This window comes from Solanum lycopersicum, chromosome 1 (genome assembly GCF_036512215.1).
Source record: "Solanum lycopersicum chromosome 1, SLM_r2.1".
In the NCBI taxonomy this organism is placed as follows: domain Eukaryota; kingdom Viridiplantae; phylum Streptophyta; class Magnoliopsida; order Solanales; family Solanaceae; genus Solanum; species Solanum lycopersicum.
Genome location: NC_090800.1, coordinates 82,354,076 through 82,378,048, shown reverse-complemented (window position 1 = coordinate 82,378,048; position 23,973 = coordinate 82,354,076). Strand labels below are relative to the sequence as shown.

The window sequence follows — 23,973 nt, the reverse complement described above, 5'->3', positions numbered from 1 at the left end:
TCGTTTTTTTATGAAATTCAACAAAGACGATAATTGCAAATAAGATCCCTGCAGAGTTGGATAAATCATCACAACTACAGTGGAGACTTAATATGTGCATTCCCTAAACCGTTAGGTGAAATGCACTATCATATTGGCAGGGGCATTAGCCCTTCTCGACACAGACTTAAATGTTTAGTTTAGTGATTAAGGTGTTAGTGAATTTTTTTGAGATCATGTGTTTTAGTCTTACTAGTCTCACATCCCTAACTATTTGGATACAACGATTTTGTAATCAAGCTTAAAGTTTAAAAAAAAATGTTGTCATTGAAAAGTAAACATTTTTAAAAAAAACATGGTTATTAACAAGTAAAAATCTTAGTGTTATTGACAAGTAAAGTTAGCTCTAGTGATCACCTTAAAACCTAACTAATAGATTAAAAGTTTAAGTCATACTGAATAATAAGTTATTGATTCGTTTGATAAGCTAGAGAAAAAGGACAATTCAAACTTACTCACATATTTATATTTTATAATTTCTTTACAATATTTAATATGTTTGATATTGATAACTTTATTAAAGTGTTTTGAGTGATTAAATTTTGCTTTTGTTCAAAATTAACAAGATTGGATACTTTTCATTTTGCTATGCAGTGTTATGTATTTTGTACAACACCCTTTTTAAAACGTTGACATTGTTAGCGATGAAGGATGAACATTGATTATATTAGTGATTGAGAAGGAAATGTTAGTGACCCGAGAAGAATGGAAGAGGTAATGGAAGAGTTGGGGTCATGAGTTGACATATTATATGTTGTACATCTTATTAAAATATTATTATCATGTGAAATTCGATAAGTAAAAAAATAACATTTAATAATTTTTTCTATGAAAAATACAGCAAAACAAAAACATATGAATGGAAAATATTAATAAGACAATTTATTGGCTAGATGAACTTTTAGCTAATATATACATACATTAAATAAATAAAAAAAGAATACGAGGGAATAAATACCTATGAAAAAAGGAACTGCGGGTTTGCATCTGACCCGTAATTAATTAAAAGCACGCATGAAAATGAAATACAAAAAGTTTGAGTGTGATTTCTTATTTTCCAGATCTACCCTATAAACTCTCCATAAATGTAAAATGGACCACATTTCATCTTCCATTAAAATTTGTAACAGAAAGATCTTCGCCAACCCCTAAATCCTATCATTCAGATTATTGCCCGAGCTTATTCGAAAACAAATTTGTGCATTTAGGTTGAAAGATGTGGAGTTCAATCGAGAATTTAAAGGAGAATCTCAATAGGATCGCTCTTGAAATTCACGATGAGGACGACGAAGATGAAGAAGAGCTTTCGATTTACAATTCAGATGATCGTTCGGATACTAATTCATCATCTAATCGGAGAATTTCTAGGAATTTCAGTCGTTCAAAGACACCGACATATCATTCACCAATTGCCAATGGTTTCGATTCTGCTAATAATCCGGAGGTATTTTTGAGAATCTATAATTACTAATGAAACTGACCTAATTAGAAAGAAGTTGGTAAAAAAAAACATATAGCCATACAGCCGATCCCAACTAATTAGGGATTAAGGTGTAGTTGATTGAGTGTCCGGTCGATGCTTATTGTTATGCTGTCTTTGCTATATAATGTAAAATGCTTCACTTAAGTTATATAAAGGGGAAAAGGGATCCACTTTCTTGTTGGTGTTTGTCTGATAACCCAGATATTTGTTTTTTCCAACTTGTAAACTCGGTGGATAATGGCGCGGCGGCCCTCTACCCTTCTCCACTGGAATAATAGACTTGGTTAATGTAGGTTCGAACTTGTGGCGAGTGTCCACCACACTTTCCACCCCGTATTATCTAGAAAGTGTTTAGTTATTTACATTTCATTTGCATGGTTGTTATATATTATTTATAATGTATTCTATTGTATTGTGCTATATGTGTCGTACTATATTGTTTTAATGAACGAAATGTTTGGATAGATTGTATCGCTATCTGATATTACATAATCTTCACTCATCAATAATTTGAAGAATAAACCTACAACAAAAGTTGAGTACAAGGTACAACTACTATTTAAACCCTTCGGGGTGGCCCAGTGGTTTGAGCTTGGGACTTCTATGTTGGAGGTCTCAAGTTCGAAACACATTGCCAGCAAAAGTGAGGGGTTTGCCTTCTGGGTCGAGCTCGTCGCACAAGGCTTGTCTAGTGCGGATTACCTCTCCTATGTGGTTTGCGAGCTATTGCATAGGAGCGGGGGTTTTATCCTGTGTGCACCCAAAGGGTAGCAGCTGCGGTTTCTCTTGTTATCAAAAAAAAAACCCTACTATTTAAGGTAGGGTGATTGATAAAATGAGGAAAAAGGTAAAAACGTGATCACACCAAATCAGTCGCTAAAAATGGACTTTTCGTCCTTACCTAATGATGCATTTAACATTACGAGACAATAAAGTTTTAGTAACAAACATTGTATTTGAACGAATAGCACAATACAATATAATAGGTAACAACCACCCAAACATTATAGTTTTTTTTTGATAACCACGGTGTCTGCCTGTCCAGCCAGCTTGAGCGCACCTCCGTTTCATTTGGATTTGAACTTGTGGCCTCACGGTTCTCTACCCCACTTCATTGATCACTAGGCTACATCTTTGTGACTTATTTACAGATTGTGTAATGTTGATAATTTTGAGTTTAATCATATTGGCTGAGACCGTCCATGTGAGCTTCACAAAACATAGCTAGTGCGCGCGTTAGGATGGAGGTTGAGAGCTGTAGTAGGTTGACAACCTAATGTAAATATAGTCCAACTGTAATTTTATAAGGATGTCTCCACCTAGGCATGTGAAATGGCCATAATTAATTCATGCAACTATTTTGTTTTTTTTTAAAAAGTAGTTTAACAAAGAATTCGTACAGTTTAGCGCATAACTAATTTGGGATTGAGGTGTAGTTGATTGGTCAATATTTACGTGCTTGAGAGAGGATTGGGAGTTCCATAGATGAATGTATTGTGCTGAAGTTATGCTCTCAATACACTTCTATGTTATATTGATGATTTTCATGTTAGTTAATATGAAAGAAGAGATATATAATATGTTGGTTGGAATAAATTCATTGGCAACAGTAATGTCTTGGAGGTTGAAAAAGACTCCACATATCAAGATTTTCTTATTATGTAATTGTAAGGCCTGTTTTGTTTATGTTATTAGGTTGTAATTATTGGATAACTAAAAATAAATTATTGATTAAAAACAATCGATTTCATTAGAGTTTATATTAGCTATAAAGCTGGATTGCTTTGTCAGTTAAGCGATTCTAAGATTGATAAGTTGGCATGAAGCAATGTATACAAAATGTTACAATGATTAAAAATAATCAATTTCATCGGTATAGTAGTCTTATATTAGCTCTAAAGCTGGATTGTTATATGTCACTTCTAAAACTGGTTTAGTATAAACAATTGATGAGCTAGATGAGATAATCAGAGAACTAATTGTGCTCTCTTAAGTTGCAATTTAGCTTATATATCCTAGCTGTTCTTTAAATGCTATTTCATCGGAATTCTTCTTAGGTTTTGATAACCTTCTCTTTCAAAATCATTATTAGATAGTGAAATTGATTGACAAGACACTCTAGATGAGAAGGGACAGGGCTGAAACAAATACAATTGTATTAAAAAAAGATCACTTTGTTTGGAATCTAATTTTGTTGCGGCAGATAACCTATGGTTGTTTAAAATTCTTTTTTCCTTTTTTTTAAGGTGGCACATAATTAATTTGGGATGTTTTATTTGTTTTTGTTGCAGATAGAGAAATACAAAACTGAAATTAAGAGACTTAAAGAATCTGAGGCTGAAATCAAAGCATTATCAGTTAATTATGCTGCTTTATTGAAGGAAAAAGAGGTAACCAGGTTTTTATTTCCTTTTTGCAGCTTAACATGATATCTCATATAGTAGAAAAAACAAAAGCACTTAATGGCCTAATGTCTTCAGACCTTCATTAATTGCAAACAAATGAGGCCTAACTATCTCTCACATTGCCATTTCTTGGATTTCCTATTCCTCACACTGAGGAAGACCTTGGGTAGGCTATTTTTGGTGTTCATTTAAAAGAATGAAGAGCTTGTCTGGAAAAGAGAAAGCAGCAGGAAGTTACTTGACTTACAATAGGCTCTATTTGAAGTAGATAAAAAATATAAGGATGTTTTTTAAGAAATGAAAATACTACAAGAATGTAGTTAAATTGGGGCGGTGAGCCAATAGGGATGATCTTGTTTAAAAACACTTGGATGTTCCATTAACATGTGGTTAAAACTTCGTAACTGTGCTACTTTCTCCAAAAACAACAAGTAAAGAAGAAGTGTCTACATGACGTGTGTAAAAACATGATTTTCAATTGTCTAGCGACACTTGCCCCATGACATTTGCTGCACAATTTTCATTATACTTTTACAATTTGAAAAGTCACTTCTACAGGATCAAGTTTCAAGGTTAAATGAAGAAAATAGTTCATTGAAGCAAAGCCGACAATCAAGTTCCTCTCCAAGTGCATCTAGAAGCACACATAAGGTAGCTATTCCTTTAATAAAGCTTTTTCTTTTATTGGTATTTCGTAAATAAAGTTTTTTTTAATGATTATTCTTGCTGCTTAGTGTTTAATTTTTCAGGATACCCATACATATTATGGATTTTAAGTGATTGTTTATTTATAGTTAGTTGCTGAAAACATTCTTTATGTTACCTTTTACTCTGAAGACAACAATATTGAATGGCGAGATATTTGTCTTCTCTATATCCTTAGCGTTCTTATGTCTCCCTACCCTTGACCAAAAATATCCTCTTTATTTAAAAAACTCACCTGATGTTACCTACTTAGGTTTCTCTGGAAGTAAAATGCACCATTTTTAGAATGGTGCTTCGTGCCAATTATGAGGTGTAATGATCTATTAGTATTAGATTTTTTATGACACATGTGTCTGCACCAGTATGTTCAGATGGTGTTAGTTGACCTAAAGAAAGCATATTACAGAGCAAAAGATTATCTGGTGCTTATCAGAGAAAAAAGCAGTCCATGTTAAAAATATAACTGGCATAAGTGATCCTTATAAAAAAAAGGCATAAAGGATATTTATGAAGTAGCAATAACTAGTCTGAGAACAATAGTAGGAAATATAAAGGAGTTCCCACAACTGTGAATTTACATCAGGGATCAATGAACCCTTACTTGTTCACCCTAGTTATGAATGAAGGGGCGACTTGTTTCACCCTATCTTACCAATATTATAGTTGCTTGAGTAAAAAAAAAATATTTTAGGGCTAGACAATAGTTACAATGTATTAAAAGGAATTTCAAATCTTTTGCCCTAATCTATGATCTATTTAGATGTCTCTTTTCCACCTCTTCTCCTTTAAGGTCTTACTGTTGTGTGACAGAATTATTCTGCTTTCAGTTACTGTTCAATTTCACATATATATGCTTCAACTTACTGTATTAGGTAGTGACTGATATTATCTGTTTTTTAGGGGAGCAGTGATCAATCTCCAAACCGTCAAAGCAAAGTTTTAGCTAATCGTTCCTTTGGAAGCCGAACAAACAATGGGTTTTCTCCGAAACAGGATGGGCTAAGCAATGGAACCACTTTTGGCAATGAAAAGGTAAATGGGCTACATTAGTCTCTTCCCCTTTATAATGAGCTACTGTTTGGGTCGCCCTTTCATGCGGATGTTTAGAATAATGTCCATTGTCACCCCAGGGCTTTGACCTATGGTAAGAGTGCAACATGTGACGTGTTGGTTAGGGGCATGTCATGGTTTCAAACCCTACCTCAAACAAAAACTTGTTAAGTGGAGAAGGCTAGAGGGTTGGGTCCAGTATCCACCGAGGTTTTGAACTGTGGGACACTAGTGGTCAGTGATTTCTTAGTTGAAAAAATGTCCACTCTAAACAATTATAAAGAGCAACATTCACTGTTATAATAGGAAGAACTCATTGCTCTACACAACAGCCTAGTTGTGCCATTGTATTGGGACAAAACGTCCGTCATACTGTAGATATTTTCTAAAAGAGATATGTACATACTTTTTGTTTGTTGGCTATTAGTAGCCAAAATTTATGATCTGCTTTTACACTGACATTTATGTCCAATGAGGGTTAAATATGCATCCTATTTGTTCCACTTAACATCAAGTAGTGAATATTCCTAATTCATATCGTATAAGCTTTTAGCAAATTACACTAATTTATTTGATTGGGGATTGGGAGAGCAATTTACAAGATTCAATATCCTTTTCTTGTCCCTACGTTATGCACTGGTGCTATATAAAAGAGGTTTTGGAAATATAATGAGTAATGTCACTTGACCTCTTTTTTTTTCCCTAGTTATTTTTTGTCCCTCATTACCAGATTCTATATTCGATCAACAAGCTTCACAGAAATTTGTTACTGCTTCTAGGAGCTTGCAGATTTGTTGGAAGAGAAAAATAAATCTCTGTCAGCCATGCAGGCATCTCATGAGCTGCAAATAAAACAATTAGAAATGAAGCTTGATAAAGAACATGCAGAGCTGGCAAATATGCAAATTAGGTTACAAGGTATTTAATTTCTTGTGAGTATTGGCTGTTATAATTTTCTAGCAGTTCAATTGATTATGCAGTCTGAAACCACTTCCATTCTCAGAGGAGCAGAATTTGAGCTCGACATGCCAACATGAGCTGAACTCTTTAAAAGCAGACAAGGATAAAGTGAGTGCCATCTTTTGCTTTTTATGTATTGATGCATATGTGTCCTTGCATCGTATGGTCATAATTTGATAGAATGTTATATTCCAGTCTTCAACTTGTGAAGTTTCCCTCTTTCATTACGTTCTATCTTTTACTGTTTCTTTTCGCCTATAACTGAATACCTTTGTTTGTTAATAGTGCATCATTGATTCCATTTATAAATTGATCTTTTTGGAAATCTATTTATTCTGGTGTGTGATCATAGGCTTTTCATTTTTGTTTCCATTTGATCCGATCTTGTTGGAGCATATCAGGTCTCTTCACTAGTACCTTGGTTTGCTTGGCCTTTTGAGTCATTTATCAGCAGTCACTGTACTTGGTAATACAGCCTACCATTTTGAGATGATCCTACATCTCCATCTTGTGATCAGTTTATCAAAGATATATACTTTGTTTAAGTTATGTAACTGGAGGCTTTTCTCAAAGAGAAACTTATGTTTGTAGGCTGACTATGTACTTCGGTAGAATATACCAATATCTTTTGTCATCTTTGTATCTTCACTCGTTGCGTGAGAAAAGTTTTGGTAGTTCACACTATATCTTCATGCATGATGGCATGGGCAAGCACATGTGTATCCCAGTTTTCTTGCTTTGCTTGACATCATAGCACTCTTTGCTAAGTTGTGCTGCTTTTGACTTGTCCTTTCTACACGCCTTACCGAATCCAGCTTCTGCTGTCATATTGATATAATTTCCTTTTCTCTCTCTGTACATTGTATCTCAGATGACTGCGGAGATGGCAAAAATTCGTACTGAGCTGTCTCATAAAGTATCTGAATTAAAGCAGTTGCAAATGGAGCTTCATGAAAGAGATAACAAAGAATCAAATGAAGCAAGAGACGGTCTGAGAAGAGTGATAGAAACACTGCAAAAAGAAAACAGTAATCTTAAGGTTAGTGTTGTGGCATTTACATATTTTGTCTTCCATCTATCATCTATCAGCCTCTTTTCTTTGCGCACTGGGAAATCTGAAGTGATCTTTTAGTTCCTTCATTATCAAAATACAACTGGCAAATCTTGATTTTAGACATGCCTTGACATTTTCTCTTGCAGAACGAGAAAGATAAGTTAGAAGCTTCATTGAAAGCAAATGGAGTTACTTCAGCCGATAGAAGTAACATCAATAGTATAAATGAGGTGGGTTCGTTTTGGTAACCTTTCGGACTCACTTTCAGTTTTTTGTATTTGCTGTCTTCAATACTTCACTGTCTAAATTATTTTTTGTATTGTTTCTTATCTACTTTTTTGTTTTAGAAGGTGCATCCTGTGGAGGTATTTCCTGAGAAGGAAGAAATGAAGAGGTCTTTGCAAAATTTGGAGAATGAATTGAAGGAAACACGCCGGGGAAGGGATAAAGCACAGAAAGAATTGAAACGTCTTAAGCAGCATTTACTTGAGAAGGTTAACAGTGCATGATGAGTATACTTTTTTTTGAGCTTCAGAGGGGGATCTGGGAGGGTTTTATTGGTTGACAGTATCTCTATACAGTATGTTAATAATAGCAGTTGCAGGAGTGTCTTCGCAGAGTAGGCATTTCTTGTTGAACTCTAGATGTATTGTCGATGTCAGATCATTTTTTTATTCTTATCCTATTTTGCATCTATGATTTCGTGCTGTTATAGGATATTAATGTGGATGGAGTATGTCCTTTCATCCGTATACTGTTCGACTCTTCTGCCCTCAATGAACTTTTTCTTTTCCTGATAAGTTTTGCCCTCATCTGGTCTAGTGACCTACATGTTAGGTTTCATCGTAGTATATATGTTTCTTGGTTTTCTTCTCCATGTTAATATATCTCATGTTATAATCAATTTAACTTTGTATCGATTATCTGCATTTGTGGATGATGATTTAGTCTCATTCTATATTCACTTTAGACAATATACATGGGTGACATTGGAATAAGCTTTCTGTTGCTAAAGTACAAGATAGTTTTTAATGCTGCTGTTCTTGCAGGAAATGGAAGAATCAGAAAAGATGGATGAGGACAGCAAGATTATTGAAGAACTACGTCAAAATAACGAATATCAACGAGCTCAAATATTACAGTTGGAGAAAGCTCTCAAGCAAGCAGTTGCAGGTCAAGAAGATGTCAAAACCCTTAATTATAATGAATTAAGGAAGTCAAAGGAAACGATCGATGAGCTAAATAAAAGATTAGCCAGCTGTTTGAACACAATGGAAGCCCAAAACATTGAAGTTCTTAACCTACAAACTGCTCTTGGCCAATACTACGCTGAGATTGAAGCCAAGGTGAACTCTAATTTACACCAATTCTCTGGGGCTTTGGTATAGTAGTATCTTTCTATTCTGCTGCAAAACGAATAGAAAATTCTCAAACCAATTCTCTTTCTAATTTATGCGTTATCTTTTTATCTACAATTTGATATGTCCAGGAACGGCTTGGAGAAGAATTGGTGATGGCAAAGGAGGAATTACATAAAATGTCAGGGCTTCTGAAGGTATTATCCATTCTCAATGTGTTCCTGGACGAGAGTAAATTATTATGTCTGAAGACGTTCATTATGCTTTCATAACTTCCTATAATGTGACAGCCCTCAGGACAGCAGTTGAACTGAAGATGTGCTTTATCAAACATCTGATAGATATGAATTAAACCTTAAAATGGATGTCTTTTAGCTTATATATTTCATAAGTTCCTATGGTTTATAGGGATTCCAAGTCCAGCAGAAAATGCATAGAAGCTTTTGTAATTTGTGCATAATTAGAGCTAATTTAAGAGCATATGCTCATTTTCATGACTTCATCCAACCTTCCGGCTCATAGTTTCTATTGCTCTCTTTCTAAACGTGATTTATGCTTCCATCAGGATGCTTACAATGAGTCAGAAACATTAAAGAAAGAGAAGGAAGAGGTGTTAGTGAAACTTTCGGACATGGAAAGAAGACTTTCTGAAGGGAAGGGCCGTATAAGTAAGCTTGAACAAGACAATGAAAAGCTACGGCGAGCTGTTGAACAGAGCATGACTAGGCTGAATAGGATGTCACTGGATTCTGATAATTATGTCGACAGGTGAGACTTTGTCAAACCATGGAATGTTGCATATTTTTATCTCTTCTAACATTTGTCTCATGATTCTAACATCAAAATCTATCAGCTACGAAAGCTGATACACGTGTGAGATCTTCGTCAACAATTTCTTTTTCCCTGTTCTAATTTTTTCTGCCGCAGTAAAGATGGAGATGAAAATAAAATAATACTTTTACTGGTATGTTGCAGGTTTGATTACCATGTATTACACCTGTTTACTAATCATCTTACCTATGAAGCTCATGCCTCTGGTTTGAGAATATTATAATAAAAGATTTTCCACTTCTATAGTTTGGTATGCGGCAACCTATAGTCATTAAACCTTTATTTTTGCTGCAAAACTTAAAGTAGCTTAGTCATACAGAAACAATATCAACAAGGCAGTGGATGGATGAAGTGCTGTCATATGCATCTATAATCTGATATACTCACTTGTTTAGTAATTTATGAAATTGCCGCTGCAATCTTATGAAGTCACATTGATTTGTCATGTGTTGGCTGATGTAACAATATTTGGACTCTAGGTTCCTCATTACTTTTTTGGCATTCTTCCCATGAATATTCTGGTTGAACCTTAGATGCTACATCAGACTGTTTCTTCCCACAGTCAAAGAAAACAAGCTCTCTCAGTCTACTTTTTGGTCCTTTTCCTACGTCATCATCTCTCTGCTACTCGGCCAGTAGTGAATTACAGTTGTTCTAACATTGTTCAGTAGTTACCTTACAGTGGTTTGAAATATTTTAAAACACAATTCTGTGATGTGCAGGCGGATTGTAATCAAGTTACTGGTGACCTACTTCCAAAGGAATCACAGCAAAGAGGTATGAGTAATCTCTTAACTAGTACGAGGCAAGGGGAGGGCTTGGATGAATACTTAACCCATTGGTAGTTATTTGTGCGTTGAGAAGGTCTGACCTGGTCGCAAAAGGAAAGAGTGAAGAAGACAAATCAATGGGAAAACTCATTTTCATCCTAAAGATTCCATCTGTCCAGGCATATATTCACAAGGAAAAAAATAAAAATAAGCTAGCACCAAGTTAGCGCTAGTACATTATTATCGTCAGAACCCTCCTATACATAAAAGCAAAAGGAAAGGGTTCTTCTTTACATTTATGTATAATGAGTTGATGAAATATAGCTATTTTCATCTTTGACTTCTTGAAGATCAACCAAATAGCCAAAAGTCATAAGCATCTAACCTTAATCTTTCTGTACAAAATCTGCTTTTCTTTCAAAACATCTTGCATTTCTTTCCTTCCATAATATCCAACAAACAGAAGCTGGTGTGGTGTTCCAGATCCTTTTCATAGGTTTCTATGAGAAAGATTAATGACCAGATAAGACTTGCCAAGGACAGTGAAGGAATAAGCGGCTGGATTTTTCTTCACTACTGTTACACATAAAGCACCAGTTGCATGATGAAAACCCTCTCCTCTGTAGTCGTGCTGAGTCGGGCACGCCTATTGCGCAATCAACCACATAAAACAACAAACTTTTATGGGGGGGCCTTGGAGTTCCACACTTGTTTCCATGGCTAGCTAGTAGGATTGCTCCCCTCACTGCCTACTGTTTTATAGAACGAATTACCATAAAAGTTCCATTCTTTTGCCTAGTTCAGAGGTACTATTAGAAACCTCAACACTTTGTTCAAATCTTCCAAAAAGAGAGCCATTCTTAGTACCTTCCAATCGAAACAATTCCTTCTGAAACTAATAGACCAGCTACTACCATTCCAGGTGTTCGAGAAGAAGTTGTGTGTTAGTGGTGAAGTCCCCTCACTGCCAATTGTTTTATAGCACGAATTACCATAAAAGTTCCATTCTTTTGCCTAGTTCAGAGGTACTATTAGAAACCTCAACACTTTGTTCAAATCTTCCAAAAAGAGAGCCATTCTTAGTACCTTCCAATCGAAACAATTCCTTCTGAAACTAATAGACCAGCTACTACCATTCCAGGTGTTCGAGAAGAAGTTCTGTGTTAGTGGTGAAGTCCCCTCACTGCCAATTGTTTTATAGGACGAATTACCATAAAAGTTCCATTCTTTTGCCTAGTCCAGAGGTACTATTAGAAACATCAACATGTAGTGGCACTTTGTTCAAATCCTCCAAAAAGAGCCATTCTTAGTACCTTCCAATTGAAACAATTCCTTCCGAAACTAATAGACCAGCTCCTACCATTCCAGGTGTTCGAGAAGAAGTCTGTGTTAGTGGTGAAGTTATATAGGTCCTGATATTATAGCTGTAGCAGCGAGTGACCTTCCCAAGACATGCCAAAATCTTGTATTTCTACCATTCCCCACCTTTATCTTTATGTTGGTTTCTGAAGACTGCCACAAACTGCAAAGAGTTTCCAGAGGCCTAATCCCTGTTAAAGATTCCATCTAGCCTTGGTAACACTATTTTACAGTTTACTGACCCCAAAATCATTTGAAGTTTTAATTTAGGTGGGGTATAAACAAAGAAGATATGTAACATTTATGTATATAATGGAGGACCTTGAGGGACCTAATTGTGAGGAAACACATTGTTGGCCCTAGTGGGAGAATTATTGGATAATAGGAGGAAAGGGTTTCTGTTTGATGCATGTATTTATATCTCAATTTTTTTTTAGGTTTTGGATCTTATGGTTCGTATGCTAGGATTCTCTGATGAAGACAAGCAGAGGATAGGCATGGCTCAGCAAGGATCTGGTAAAGGTGTTGTCCGGGGTGTCTTTGGTCTCCCTGGCCGACTAGTTGGTGGCATCATGGGTGGAAGTTCAGTACCTTCTACTACGGCATCAGATCAGGTAAATTCCTGTTCCACTGATCATAGTGCTTTCTTTTACTTTATGACTGTCCTGTCAAGTGGAGATAGTAACCTAGAAAAGTAACTAACAGAAATGACATTGGCCTATTAGTTTTCTTTACTTTGGCTCTAAATTACTCAATTCTTCCAATTTATCAACTTCCAGAAAATGGTGTATCTTCCATTTGTTCTATTTCTCCATTTTGAACTAGTTGGCAGAAGTTAATTGGACCCACATATACGTTTAAATATGCTGTCAGTGGAACTGTGAAATGAACATGTCTCACCACTTACTGTGGTACAAGGCTGTAAGTCAACTTTTGATGTACTACTATTAGAATGCAATTCTTTGTTTTCCCCTGTAGTCCTGCTTAAGTAGATTGATGCATCTTGTAGAGTTTCGTATCATCTCCATGCTACTTCACTGTTGTTATTTTTTATTTATTTTTCATTGTGTTCTCTGTTTCTGTGCATGTTTTCTGAATATTTAGTTTGCTGGAGAAATGAGGAGGGGGTATAAATATTGGTTTAGTGAAATTTCAAATGTATCATCAAATGAGGGTTTAGTTTCTTTGGACTTGTTCTTGTTTACTATAAATAGGTCCTTAAATTTGACGTTTGTTGCTTTGCTTCTGGACTGTCAATGCAGTCCTTTGCAGATCTCTGGGTTGATTTTCTTCTCAAGGAGAACGAAAGAGAGAAAAGTGAGGCTGTCGAAGCTGGCAATGGAAATACAGGAGATCAAATCAAGGGTGCAGATGCAACCCCAGCAGAACATAGGTCAAATAATGCTGGTGGTTCGTTTGTTTCCCCGAGACCACAATATTCTCCTAAGCACAACCTGCCTCCTTTGGCACCAAATTCACGGCAAGTTATCCTGCCACCTGAGCAATCCGATACCGAATTCTCAACAGTACCTCTTACCCCATTGGAAACCAATTATGATATCTCAAGAGTACCTAGATACTGATAGCATTGCTGTAACTAATAGGAGGTATATATTTTGCTTGTGTTGTATTGCAATTCTTTTGTTCAATCAATTCTTTCCAAAAATGAGTAGGCGTTTGTTTGATGTAATCTTTATCTTATGGCCGAAGCTGCCTACACATCAAAGGAAAAAAAAGAAACAGATCTAACGGAGCTTTTGATATTTTCATGAACAAAAATATAACCTGCTTGGATGTCTCTATCACATTGATTTCTTACTTATCTCGACCAGCACAAAGACAATAAATGAATGAAGAGCTCAAGATTTTACAGCTTACACCAATTATTTGACAAGCCTTATATCTTCATTTCTTCCTGTACACATACCAGCCCTAATCCAGTAATGAAACCACAAACCGGAATCAACCAACTGAAAAATAAACAGATCAAATATGATTCAGGCGGCTGTGGATCAAACAGGTTAGACCATCCCAGCTTTGATACAAGTGAAAGCAATACAAACAAATGCAGAAGAACACAATGTAAATTTTGTTGAACTTATACAATGACATCTTGTGAAACGACAGTCAGATACAGACTCACACCTAACAGACTAAACCTCCCAACTGTTTCTAGATTTATCCCCAATTAATAAAACCCCAAATACAAGCAAGGATAACACTCAGCCTCACGTAAATACAAGAGAAGTACTATCACATTCTGAAACCTTTCTAGCGGAACGAAGCACCACCACATCTAATCTTTCTTCTTATCTTTCAGTGGTCCTCTTGGAATTTTACTCAAAACCTTTTCATCAAACACAGCATATTGCTTCTTGATCTCGTGCATTGCTTTCTCGGCTAATGGATCCACTTTATCTTCATATTTCTCATAAAGAACAGGAACGGTGTGGAGGAGCACAAATGCTGCCAAATTGGAAGGAGGATCAACAAAATGAGAAGCAGTGACAAAAAAGGAAAAAATAAAAGATACATCTAATGAACTTCTAAACTTACATATATAGAACAGAGTCAAAAAGTTGCACCAGCTACCAACAATTGAGAGGATCCACAAACCAGCAATCACCTGGTAACATGGGCAAGTTATGGTAAGTAAACAAAGATGAATGAACGCCAAAGAAATTTTGCATATTTACTCTTTTGTGCCATCATACAAGATCAGAAAAAAATTTTGCTAAAGAAAAATAGAAACAAGCACCTTTGGTAACTTATTTCACAACAGACTGATATTATGAACCTTTGGGGTGTTGAATTTGGGAAAACCACAAACATGGTAAAGAACAATTTAGACTTCTTATCTGGCATGAATGGAACAGGCTAAAAATCTAGAGATTTTAGACATACTCTAAGACTACATGTCCAACTATGTTATCTAATGTCTCTAGAAACTAAAACAGAACCTAAATACTGTCTACCAAGTCAGGATCAATAATAGGAGGGGGAGTTAGCATGCAGGCCTGCCAAAATGGGGGAAAGCAGACATATATAAGATGAAACCCAACAGAAGATGAACACCAATCGATCTCCAGAGGTGGACGAGGGAAGGCTGTGTCACACTAACGGACATCACCAATTACAGCAAACATTCCAATAAACTACACTCAGGAAAGAGCAGCAGAAATGGGCATACTTACAGCAAGAAACTTCTTCAGTTCTCTCCCTGATGCAATTTCTCTCAGCAGATCAAGAGCGCGATTAATTTCGATCCTCAGGGCAGAAGCCACCTGAAGGATGGGGCCCTCTGGAAGGTGGACTTCTGGGATATGAGGAGGTTTTCTGTCAAAATGATAGAAACACATCCTCAGGAGAGTGTTAATATAAATTGAAGAAGAATCTAAACTAAGAACTGGATAAGCTTACTTGTTAATAAAGGTGGTTGCATTTGACCACAAGAACAAGACTGCGAGAGTGATGATCAAAATGTGGCAGATTAAAGTGAGCAGGTGGTACTCGAGCAATTCGAAAAGAACCCAGATAGCAGTTGCTCCACCAAGTACAGTAGCAGATATCTTTTTGTTCCTCCACAAGAAAACATCAGCAGCTGCAACAATAAGATGCATATTCAATCAATCACTCAACTATGTCTCAATCACAATTTAATTGGCATCACCAATCAGATACTTATCCAAACAATACTAATATACATGAAAAGCATCCATCTGCTCAACTTAGATCAGACAAAGAACTCATGGTCCCTCATTTGATCTAAGCAAATCCAGATGTTAGAGTAACCCTTTTTCAAATAACATTTTTTTGTATCTGAAGATACTTCGTGAACTCTAAGCCGTAAGCAGCACCCTCACCACCAATCATTAACCAAATATTCGAGTCCTTCAATATATAAATAATCAAACCAAGAATATTAGGTAGCTGTTGCTCTAAACAAACACGTATACAAGCATTATAATAAGTTAAGCAGATCTAAATATTATTTATGATACCTCGAGAAGCCAAAACTGTAGTAGAGAGATTCAAGACCTCAACCACCTATCATTTTCATTTCAAAAAATTCAATCCTTAACCTAAAGTACGTAAATTTTGAACTGTTGTTTGCTCAATTGACTTAAAAAAGCATCTGCACGAGCATGATAATTCATTTGGATCTAAAGATTCATTAAACCCTAAAGCTTCATCAATTCCTCAACAACCAGTCACTTCAACTCCAATAGTTTAACACAACTACTGGACTTAGATATTCTTCAAGGTCCCTGGAAAAAAGAACATATCCTTTAAGATCCGCCAAACGCCTAGAGCCCGATCAAATTCAGCAACCACCAATCACACTTGGATCAGGAAAAAGATCAATCTTCACAATCGAAAAAAGCATATAGTGTAAAATATTTGAACTCTTGATCGCTCAGTTGCAGTTAAGAAACACGTTAATGAACCTGAATATTCTTTACGATCCTCACAAAACCCTGAAAACCCTCTCAACCGCCAAATCCAGAATTTTCAGTCTATAAACAAATAAACATAGAAAAGTTCAAGTAAGTAGAGAAATAGATAACAGAACCATACGTTTGCCTCCACCGAAAACCTTGTGAACCGGTTTTTCTCTTCCGAATAACCTCCAAACTTTGTTCTTCAACGTCTCCGTCTCCGGGTCAACCTCCGATTTCACTGCCGGTTTCCTCGTCTCAGTTTCTGATTCCGACGACGACGAGGAATCGTCACCGTGAAACTTGTCGGCGATCTTCTCCAACAACGACTCCCCTTTAGGATCCGAATTCTCAACGTGCTCGGCCATTTTCTGATTCAGAGCTCCGATTCAATCAACCCAATACTCTGAGTGAAAAAGAAACGACTGTACTGCCGAGAAAATTGTGAAAAGATTGATATTTATGTTTTTGAAAAACGGTGAAGTGAACGAGGAATGTCCGAGCCTAAGGCTCGGCTTTTCCGAACCTAAATTTAGTTAATTTTGAAAATACCCCCTCCCCTTTTTTTCGTCCAAATATAGAAAAGAGATTATATAGAAATTTGTACTTCAATGATGCATCGTAATAAATTATTAGACCTAAACTTCAATCACAGATTTTAAGATTTAAGATTGTTCAAAATCTACACTATTTTAATATGTCAAGAATAAAAAACAATTATGAATTTTTTCTCATTATAATTAAACCTTTTGCATTACTGTTTCCATGTGTTGAGAATAAAAAAACAATTAATTGTCTTCACCCAAATCTTTTGCATGTATGTGCTTATTTTATATTAAATAAAAAGTAAATTTGATATGACTTTGCGTGATGTTTAGTGTGAGTCATAAGTTTATTGAAAATTATTTCCTTATTCTATAAAAAATTTATATCTTAATTCTATAAAAAATGAAAAATAAAATTTATATATATCCTCATTTATGAAGAGGGGGGTGGCCGACTAGTGATGAATGAGGGGGACACGTGTCGGAGAAAAGTAGGGCTTTTGATGATTTGGCGGTGGAGATTGGACTTTAGTAAAGCATTGTGGGCTCCACGTTACCTGGAGATCAGATTGAGAAAGTAACACCAACACTTTTTTTTCCCTCATTTATTATTGTAAAAATAATTTTCCTTTTACAGCATGTTGCATATACAAACTTAAACTATATAAGAGATGAAAATTGAAAAGGTAAAGTAAACGAGAGAGAAGAACAGCAAATAAAACTATATAAAGAGAGAAAAACAGCACAAAAGGCCCAAAAGTAGAATGGTAACAATTTTATAACAAGCGAAAACAGCGATATATTAGGCGTAAAATTTATAAAGTAAAATTTCTATAAAATAAAGAGTAGACATAGCTTTCTCCTATCTTAAAAGTACGTAGATTATTTTTAATAGAACCTTGGATCAGTTAAACATAAATAAAAATATTTTAAAAAAGAAATAATATAAATAAAAAAATCATGATAAAATATTAAAAAAGTAGGTACATAATCAACATTCATCAAGATACCATTTTTTTAAAAAATAATCCTAGTTAATAAATTTATCACCTAGAAAAAAAACTAAAAGTCGATCTCTGATGTAATCCCATCACATAGGAAACGTGGTAGGAATTACAAGCAAAGAATTTTGATTTCACCGATAAGTAAAAGTTCAGGTAAACAACCAATTTGGTTTGATTTTAGCGCCATGAAAAAAATTAAAGAATTCAATTCTAGTAATACTATCTTAGGAATTTGGTCCATCTTTCTTTGCCCATTTGTTCTAGCACTTCTCAATTCTCACTTTTACAAATTAGGCCCATCCAAAATGTGCCTAATTGACGTTAGGCTACACCTTTGGGCCTTTCAAACTTACACAAGATATTTCATAGTAATTTGCAAATCAAATACATCAAGTATCATCAATGTTGATTGAAGTAGACTATAAAAATCATCACATTGACGAAAAGACATCTTTTTTTTTATATATTAGTACAACAATTATTGGTAACGTTGTAATGTACTCACATTGTATCCTATCTATTGTTGGATGAAAATGTATAAAAAATCGACGAACAAAATCAGTACCAACATTATTGTATGAAATAAATATAATTCATCGGAACGGTCTTGGTGGTTTTTCTAGCACTGCAGAGAAGAACACTTCACTATCATCTTTATCTATCTTAGGAACAACAAGCCACTTGTGTTGTTTATACCTGAGAATCTTGAATGCCTCTAAATAATCATTCAACTCTTCCTTCAAACAGAAAAAACTATCAATCCATATAAGTCCACCAGGCCTCAAAACTCTATCGAAGTCATACAACACGAAATCCAGCAGCACAAAATCAATCCATCCATCAAGAAACCTTGTTGTGTGAATCAAATCTAGAGTGTTATCGAAGAATGGTAATCTCTGATTTATCGTCATGTAAAGAGGAATTAGCCCTCGAAGAGCAATCATCTCGTTGAATGGTGCACCGAGGTTAATTGTTGCAGAGACTATAGTCACGTTGTGCTCTCTCATTCTAGCAGCAAATGTGCCCGTGCCAACGCTGAAATCCAGTCCAATTCTGATCTCTCCAGGCTTCAAATTAAGCACTTCTGCTATCAATATATCAGCTGTCATTTCTGAATTCGCGTCTTGATATGAATGAACAATCCATCTTGGAGACTCATGATGTGTAAGATTGAAACAATCTGTGCATTTGAAAAAACCTTTTACACTAGAATTTCTAGCTAAACAAGTGAAATTTTTGCATCTGTATTGACTCCATCTAACATTTTTGTCATCAGGTAACTTCCAAATTGATTCATTTATAGGATATGGTTTATTATACAATTGAGGAGCTCTAGCAAAACATCTTCTTCTAGGTAATGGATCACATCCATGAACCATAAGTTTCTGTGCTAATCTCCAATCATCATTACACATTTCGCCAACGTCATAATCCATGTACTCTTCGAGCTCCGATTTCATTGAGAAACAAGCATGACCTATGCTAGTAAATGTACCATTAGCACCCATAAAGTTCTGTTTCTTCAACCTGTTTGGTTTAATCCTCACATATTTTCGAATTTCTTCAGTTAAGAAATATTCAGCAGGTTCATTTACCTGTTCTGTTTGCCTTGATAAGGAATGTAACACTGCTCCAGGCTCACTGTTTTGTACTAGTAAATTCTGTACTGATTCAACTAGATTTAAAATATCTGCTAGAAAAATAGCCTGTTTTCCGAAAGCTTTTTCATTTGGCAGCTGTCGCAAAATATCAATCTCATGTTGGATCTTCTGGATTACAGTATCCAGTGTTAAATCGACGTGGTGATTGATAGTATAACAGTTGATTGAAGTGTTACAGTTGCAGAAGGAATTCGAAGCTAGAAAAGATCGAAAAGAATAAATTTTGGAGAAAGTAGCCATACATATAAGAAGAGCAAGTATACAGAATATGAAGATTAACCTGTGTATCCCTCTCCATGCTCCCAATTTCTTTATGAGATTTGATTTACGCATCTAGTCTTAGTACTATTGAGATCGAACGATAAGTTCCTCTGCAAAACCTGAACAAATTATAAATGTGGCAGGTAGTCAAGAGAGAAATGATTGAAGCAATTTCAACAGTACTCTATTGAGTAATCATATGGATTATAATGAAGATTAATTTATTATAGTATGAAGATCTTGAGATTAGAGTCCACATGTTGCATTAACTTAAGATGTACTCTTCAAGTTCTTGGGAGAAGTATTTTACCTTATCAGTCCGCATTCTCAGCAAAAATATTTAAAACTTTATCTACTCCGAAGTCACTTTATAAAAATCTATAGATTTATCGTGGCTTGAGAAAAGTTCCAAAGTATATATGGATTAATCAAAGGCGCAATAGCCATCTGCTGCCAAAAGGCTGCATTTGCTACGACTAGTGGTAGCTTGTTTGTTGGTGAAAGTGCATTTCTCACAAAAAAAGTCAGTACTAACAAAGTAGGAATGAAGTTTGTAACAAATAAAAAGCTAAGAATGCCATGTTAGATTTCTTAAACTAGCATGCTTAAAAGTAAGACGAGTGAATAGTGAAAAGTAAAGGAAGCTGCATTTTCAATGTGATGGAGTGTACTGCAATATACGACAAAATAACATATCATGTATAATCTCATAACTGGGAGTGGAGAGGATATATGTAGACTTACTTTTAACTCGAAATTGTTTCGATAGTCAACATAAAAAACCAGGAAAGTAGGAGAGGAAAAGACACAATAAACTAACAATACGACAACACTATATTATCTTTCTTCCTAATCCTCCACCTCCATGATTGAACTACACAATATATAAATAAAAATAAGTAGACAAGATGAAGTATGAAAGTCAACAGTGCAATATATTTATATTGGAAAAAATAGAAGAGAGACATGGCATAAAAGAAATCCTAGACAAAAGTGACACCAATCCCAAAAGTAAATCTTGAAAGTCTTTAAAGAAATGAGAGGAGGAGGAGGTTTTTGTTTCTTTTAATAGCTCTAGAGGTGTTAATTGGAAAAATAAAAGGCAGAGCGCATCTTCATATCGTTCAATGTGCATGGAAAAAATGCATTCACAAAGACCAACCAAAACTAAAAAAATTAAAGCAGCCATCAAAAGTTCAATTGAAAGCCCATTTTAAGTCCCACCTCCCTATTCTCTTTATGACTGGAAATTGGAATACACCTTTGATCTCCTTTTTTTAAAAAAAAGAAAAAATAATACTAATTTTATTACTAATAATTTTGCTGAGCCAGTATTTGATTCCATTTTTTTTAATTTAATTTTTATTACTAATATTTTTTTGCTGTGCCAGAGAAGGGAATTTGATTCCCAACTAATATTCTTTCAATTTTATTCTTCTTTAAATAGAGAAAGTTTTACCTAATCAAATAACTATTAAAGAAATACCTCTTTTTACGAGATATTTTTATTAAAAATAAATTAATTTTGTGTCGAAACTAAAACCATCATTTGTTTAGAAAAGATGGAGTAAGGGTTCTTTCCTAGCCTAATTATACAGAACATTTGAATTCAACTTACCTAGCGGGAATTATGTGATTACAAGCTATTGTATAAGAGTAGAGATTTTATCCGGTGCGCATTTAAAGAGTAGCGATTACGAATTTTCATAGTAATAGAAAATTGTAAACAAACATGTAGAAATGAAGGAATAATGTAAACTCATGTGAGGTTAAGATTAATAAAATTATTCTTGAATTAGATTGAAATGAAAATTTGACCAAAGGAGTTAAATTATATAGAGCTTAATTTCACCTTTTACATAAACAAACTTAAATCATGGCACTGGAAATTCCCATATTGTTATGCTTGATATTCTCAATCATCCATTCTGTGTAATCAAGACAAAATAATCACAACACCAAAGCAAATTTCACCTCTAAGAAATGATTTAACCCTAACAGTAAAAAGGGCAAAAATGAAAAATGTAAGTTCCAAAAGATGACTAATTTGACCCTAATAACTAAAACTTTTTACACTTCCAAATTGCCGAAAAAATCAATCGATATTCCAATTATCATACTCTTCGCCGGCCATCGGAGTATTGAGAAAGAGGGACGACCTCCGACAACGGCGTAGATAACGGCGTCGGCAACGGCGAATTCCGGCAAACTGGGCACGAAGCATTCAATTTCAACCAGGCATCTAAACACATAACATGAAAATAATGCTTACAGTCCGGCATCATCCTCAGCATCTCCCCATCCTTATACTCACACAGGCATATAGGGCAAACGACATCGTTTCCATTTCCACTTCCGCCGTTCCTTTTGGAGTAAATCAGCTTCGGGTACGAATTGATAACCACTTGATCAAGCCCCAACGTTGCGTTTTGTGATAATCCGTCGTCGTTTTCTTCATCATCTTCCGCTACGAAAATGATACGGGGTAGGTAAATTCCGTTTTCGATGTTGTTGTTGGGGTTTCGGGAATTAGCTCGAGCCTGGCGGCGGCGGCGGCGAGCAGCAGCGGAACGACAGCAGATGTAAGAAGCAAGGAGGACTGTAGATAGAAGAACAAGGAAACCGAGAGCTATGGCAATTGCGTAGCCGAGGCCGATGGTGCTGAGGTTTTGAGAAAGGGTGTAGGTAGAATCTGGTGGGGCGATGGTCACAGGTGATGGTGGGGTTTGGCGGCGGATGTCGGAGGTGGACATTGAGAATGGAGAGAAGAAGGGTTGAGAAGGTCCATGAGAAGAAAAGGAGGGTTTAGGGGTAGCGAGAGAGTGGGTGGGTAGATTAAGTGCAGTTGCAGCTACGGCATTTAATGGTGTAGTTTGGAAAACAGAGAAGGTCATTTAATGGACAACATGGGGGGCTGATGACTGATGATAAAAATTGCCCTCTACTTTCTCTCTTTAGTTTGGGTTCGACCATGAATCTTTTGCACCTCTAATTTCTACTTCACCAAATTTTGTTTCAAATTCCTATCCTCATTTATAATAACCTATCCCGGGACAAAGTATTCGAAACACTCTTAAAATTTGATTTTAAAAAATTATTAGTTTTTATTTTTTAATTATTATCCGTTTTAAAAATAATTTTATATTTGAATGATTAAACTTAAATGTATCCTTAATCTTGCTACATAGTTGAAATACTTTTTTAAATTTTCGTCAATTTTAGGATGTTTTTAATATTTTTCTCGTCTTTTTAATAGAAAGTTGCACGTTTCTATAAGAGTTCGAGCCCATTTGCTTTATTACGTGACATATCGAGGATAATTTAAACTAAGTTAGTCAAGTAGAGAAACATTTTTAAGGCTATTAATAGTTCAAGACGAAACTAACAATTTACACCAAATTAAGTGTGCTTTTAATACTTCTCTCCATAATATGTGTTAGAGTGGGTAATAGGTCTCATATTGATTGGAGAATAGACTAGTGGTCTCCTTTTATAGACTTGGGCAATTCCGAGCTAACTTTTGAGGTTGAGTTACTCGGTATCATATCTTAACATGGTATCAAAGTCAGGTTTATTTCGATTTAGACTTCCGATCTATGCGTCAATTGGGCCTAGGCGTGAAGACTAACTTTTGATGTTGAGTTAGGCCCAACTGCTATGTGACTGTCCAAAAATGAATTATCGGGTAGGATTAGAATTTATTATACCAGATCATATTTTGGAAGTTTGATATGTAGTATTTATTATTGGGTAAAGGACAAAAATCACATACTTTTGAGACAGAATTACAATTTGTTTCTCATAAATTTATAATTACAAAAATCTCTCAAACTGATACAATAATATAAACAATAATATATTAATTTAATGCGCGAGATACATTAATCTGATGCGCTGATATATTAATCTGATGTGCATAAATGAAGTAAATTGGGATTTAAAAAACTAATAGAGAATAATGGTAATAAGAGAATTTAAGGTAATTTTTTTTAAAAAATTGTTAAAAAAAAAACTTTGAAAATATCAATCTAATACCTAAAGTTCACCGC

General features: G+C 35.2%; 4 protein-coding genes across 8 annotated transcripts; 1 reads left to right on the top strand and 3 right to left on the bottom strand.

Moving 5' to 3' along the window:
* The first annotated feature begins 1,022 nt into the window (after positions 1–1,022).
* LOC101247258 (golgin candidate 4) lies at positions 1,023–13,819 on the top strand. 4 transcript variants are annotated; one of them, XM_010328416.4, is made up of 15 exons: positions 1,023–1,483; positions 3,814–3,912; positions 4,486–4,578; positions 5,533–5,664; positions 6,462–6,600; positions 6,686–6,750; positions 7,514–7,681; positions 7,843–7,926; positions 8,047–8,190; positions 8,746–9,042; positions 9,186–9,251; positions 9,620–9,822; positions 10,608–10,662; positions 12,452–12,628; positions 13,277–13,819. In XM_010328416.4, exons 1-15 carry the CDS (start codon positions 1,256–1,258, stop codon positions 13,595–13,597), a joined length of 2,271 nt encoding a protein of 756 aa, XP_010326718.1. In that variant the 5' UTR covers positions 1,023–1,255; the 3' UTR covers positions 13,598–13,819. The 4 variants fall into 4 exon arrangements, with proteins under 4 accessions (XP_010326718.1, XP_004229882.1, XP_069147915.1 ...); XM_004229834.5 differs by having other exon boundaries at positions 8,044–8,190; XM_069291814.1 differs by having other exon boundaries at positions 1,025–1,483; positions 6,513–6,600.
* Positions 13,820–14,022: 203 nt separating this feature from the next.
* LOC101262660 (reticulon-like protein B1) lies at positions 14,023–17,017 on the bottom strand. The gene is given in 5 exon segments (NM_001347166.1): positions 14,023–14,480; positions 14,571–14,640; positions 15,209–15,350; positions 15,435–15,615; positions 16,593–17,017. Coding segments are annotated over 5 exon segments (792 nt in total). The 5' UTR covers positions 16,822–17,017; the 3' UTR covers positions 14,023–14,310.
* A 1,421-nt stretch (positions 17,018–18,438) lies between these two features.
* Positions 18,439–21,107, bottom strand: LOC101265683 (probable methyltransferase At1g29790). Of its 2 annotated transcripts, none has more exons than XM_069291800.1 (2): positions 20,669–21,107; positions 18,439–20,043 (listed from the first exon to the last, which is right to left on the bottom strand). In XM_069291800.1, the coding sequence occupies exon 2, from the start codon at positions 19,994–19,996 to the stop codon at positions 18,596–18,598; it is 1,401 nt and encodes a 466-aa protein (XP_069147901.1). In that variant the 5' UTR covers positions 19,997–20,043; positions 20,669–21,107; the 3' UTR covers positions 18,439–18,595. The 2 variants fall into 2 exon arrangements, with proteins under 2 accessions (XP_069147901.1, XP_010326694.1); XM_010328392.4 differs by lacking the exon at positions 20,669–21,107 and adding an exon at positions 20,235–20,631.
* Positions 21,108–21,736: 629 nt separating this feature from the next.
* Positions 21,737–22,936, bottom strand: LOC104649382 (RING-H2 finger protein ATL67-like). Its single transcript, XM_010328404.4, has one exon. It carries the CDS (start codon positions 22,816–22,818, stop codon positions 22,039–22,041), a length of 780 nt encoding a protein of 259 aa, XP_010326706.2. The 5' UTR covers positions 22,819–22,936; the 3' UTR covers positions 21,737–22,038.
* Positions 22,937–23,973: the final 1,037 nt, after the last annotated feature.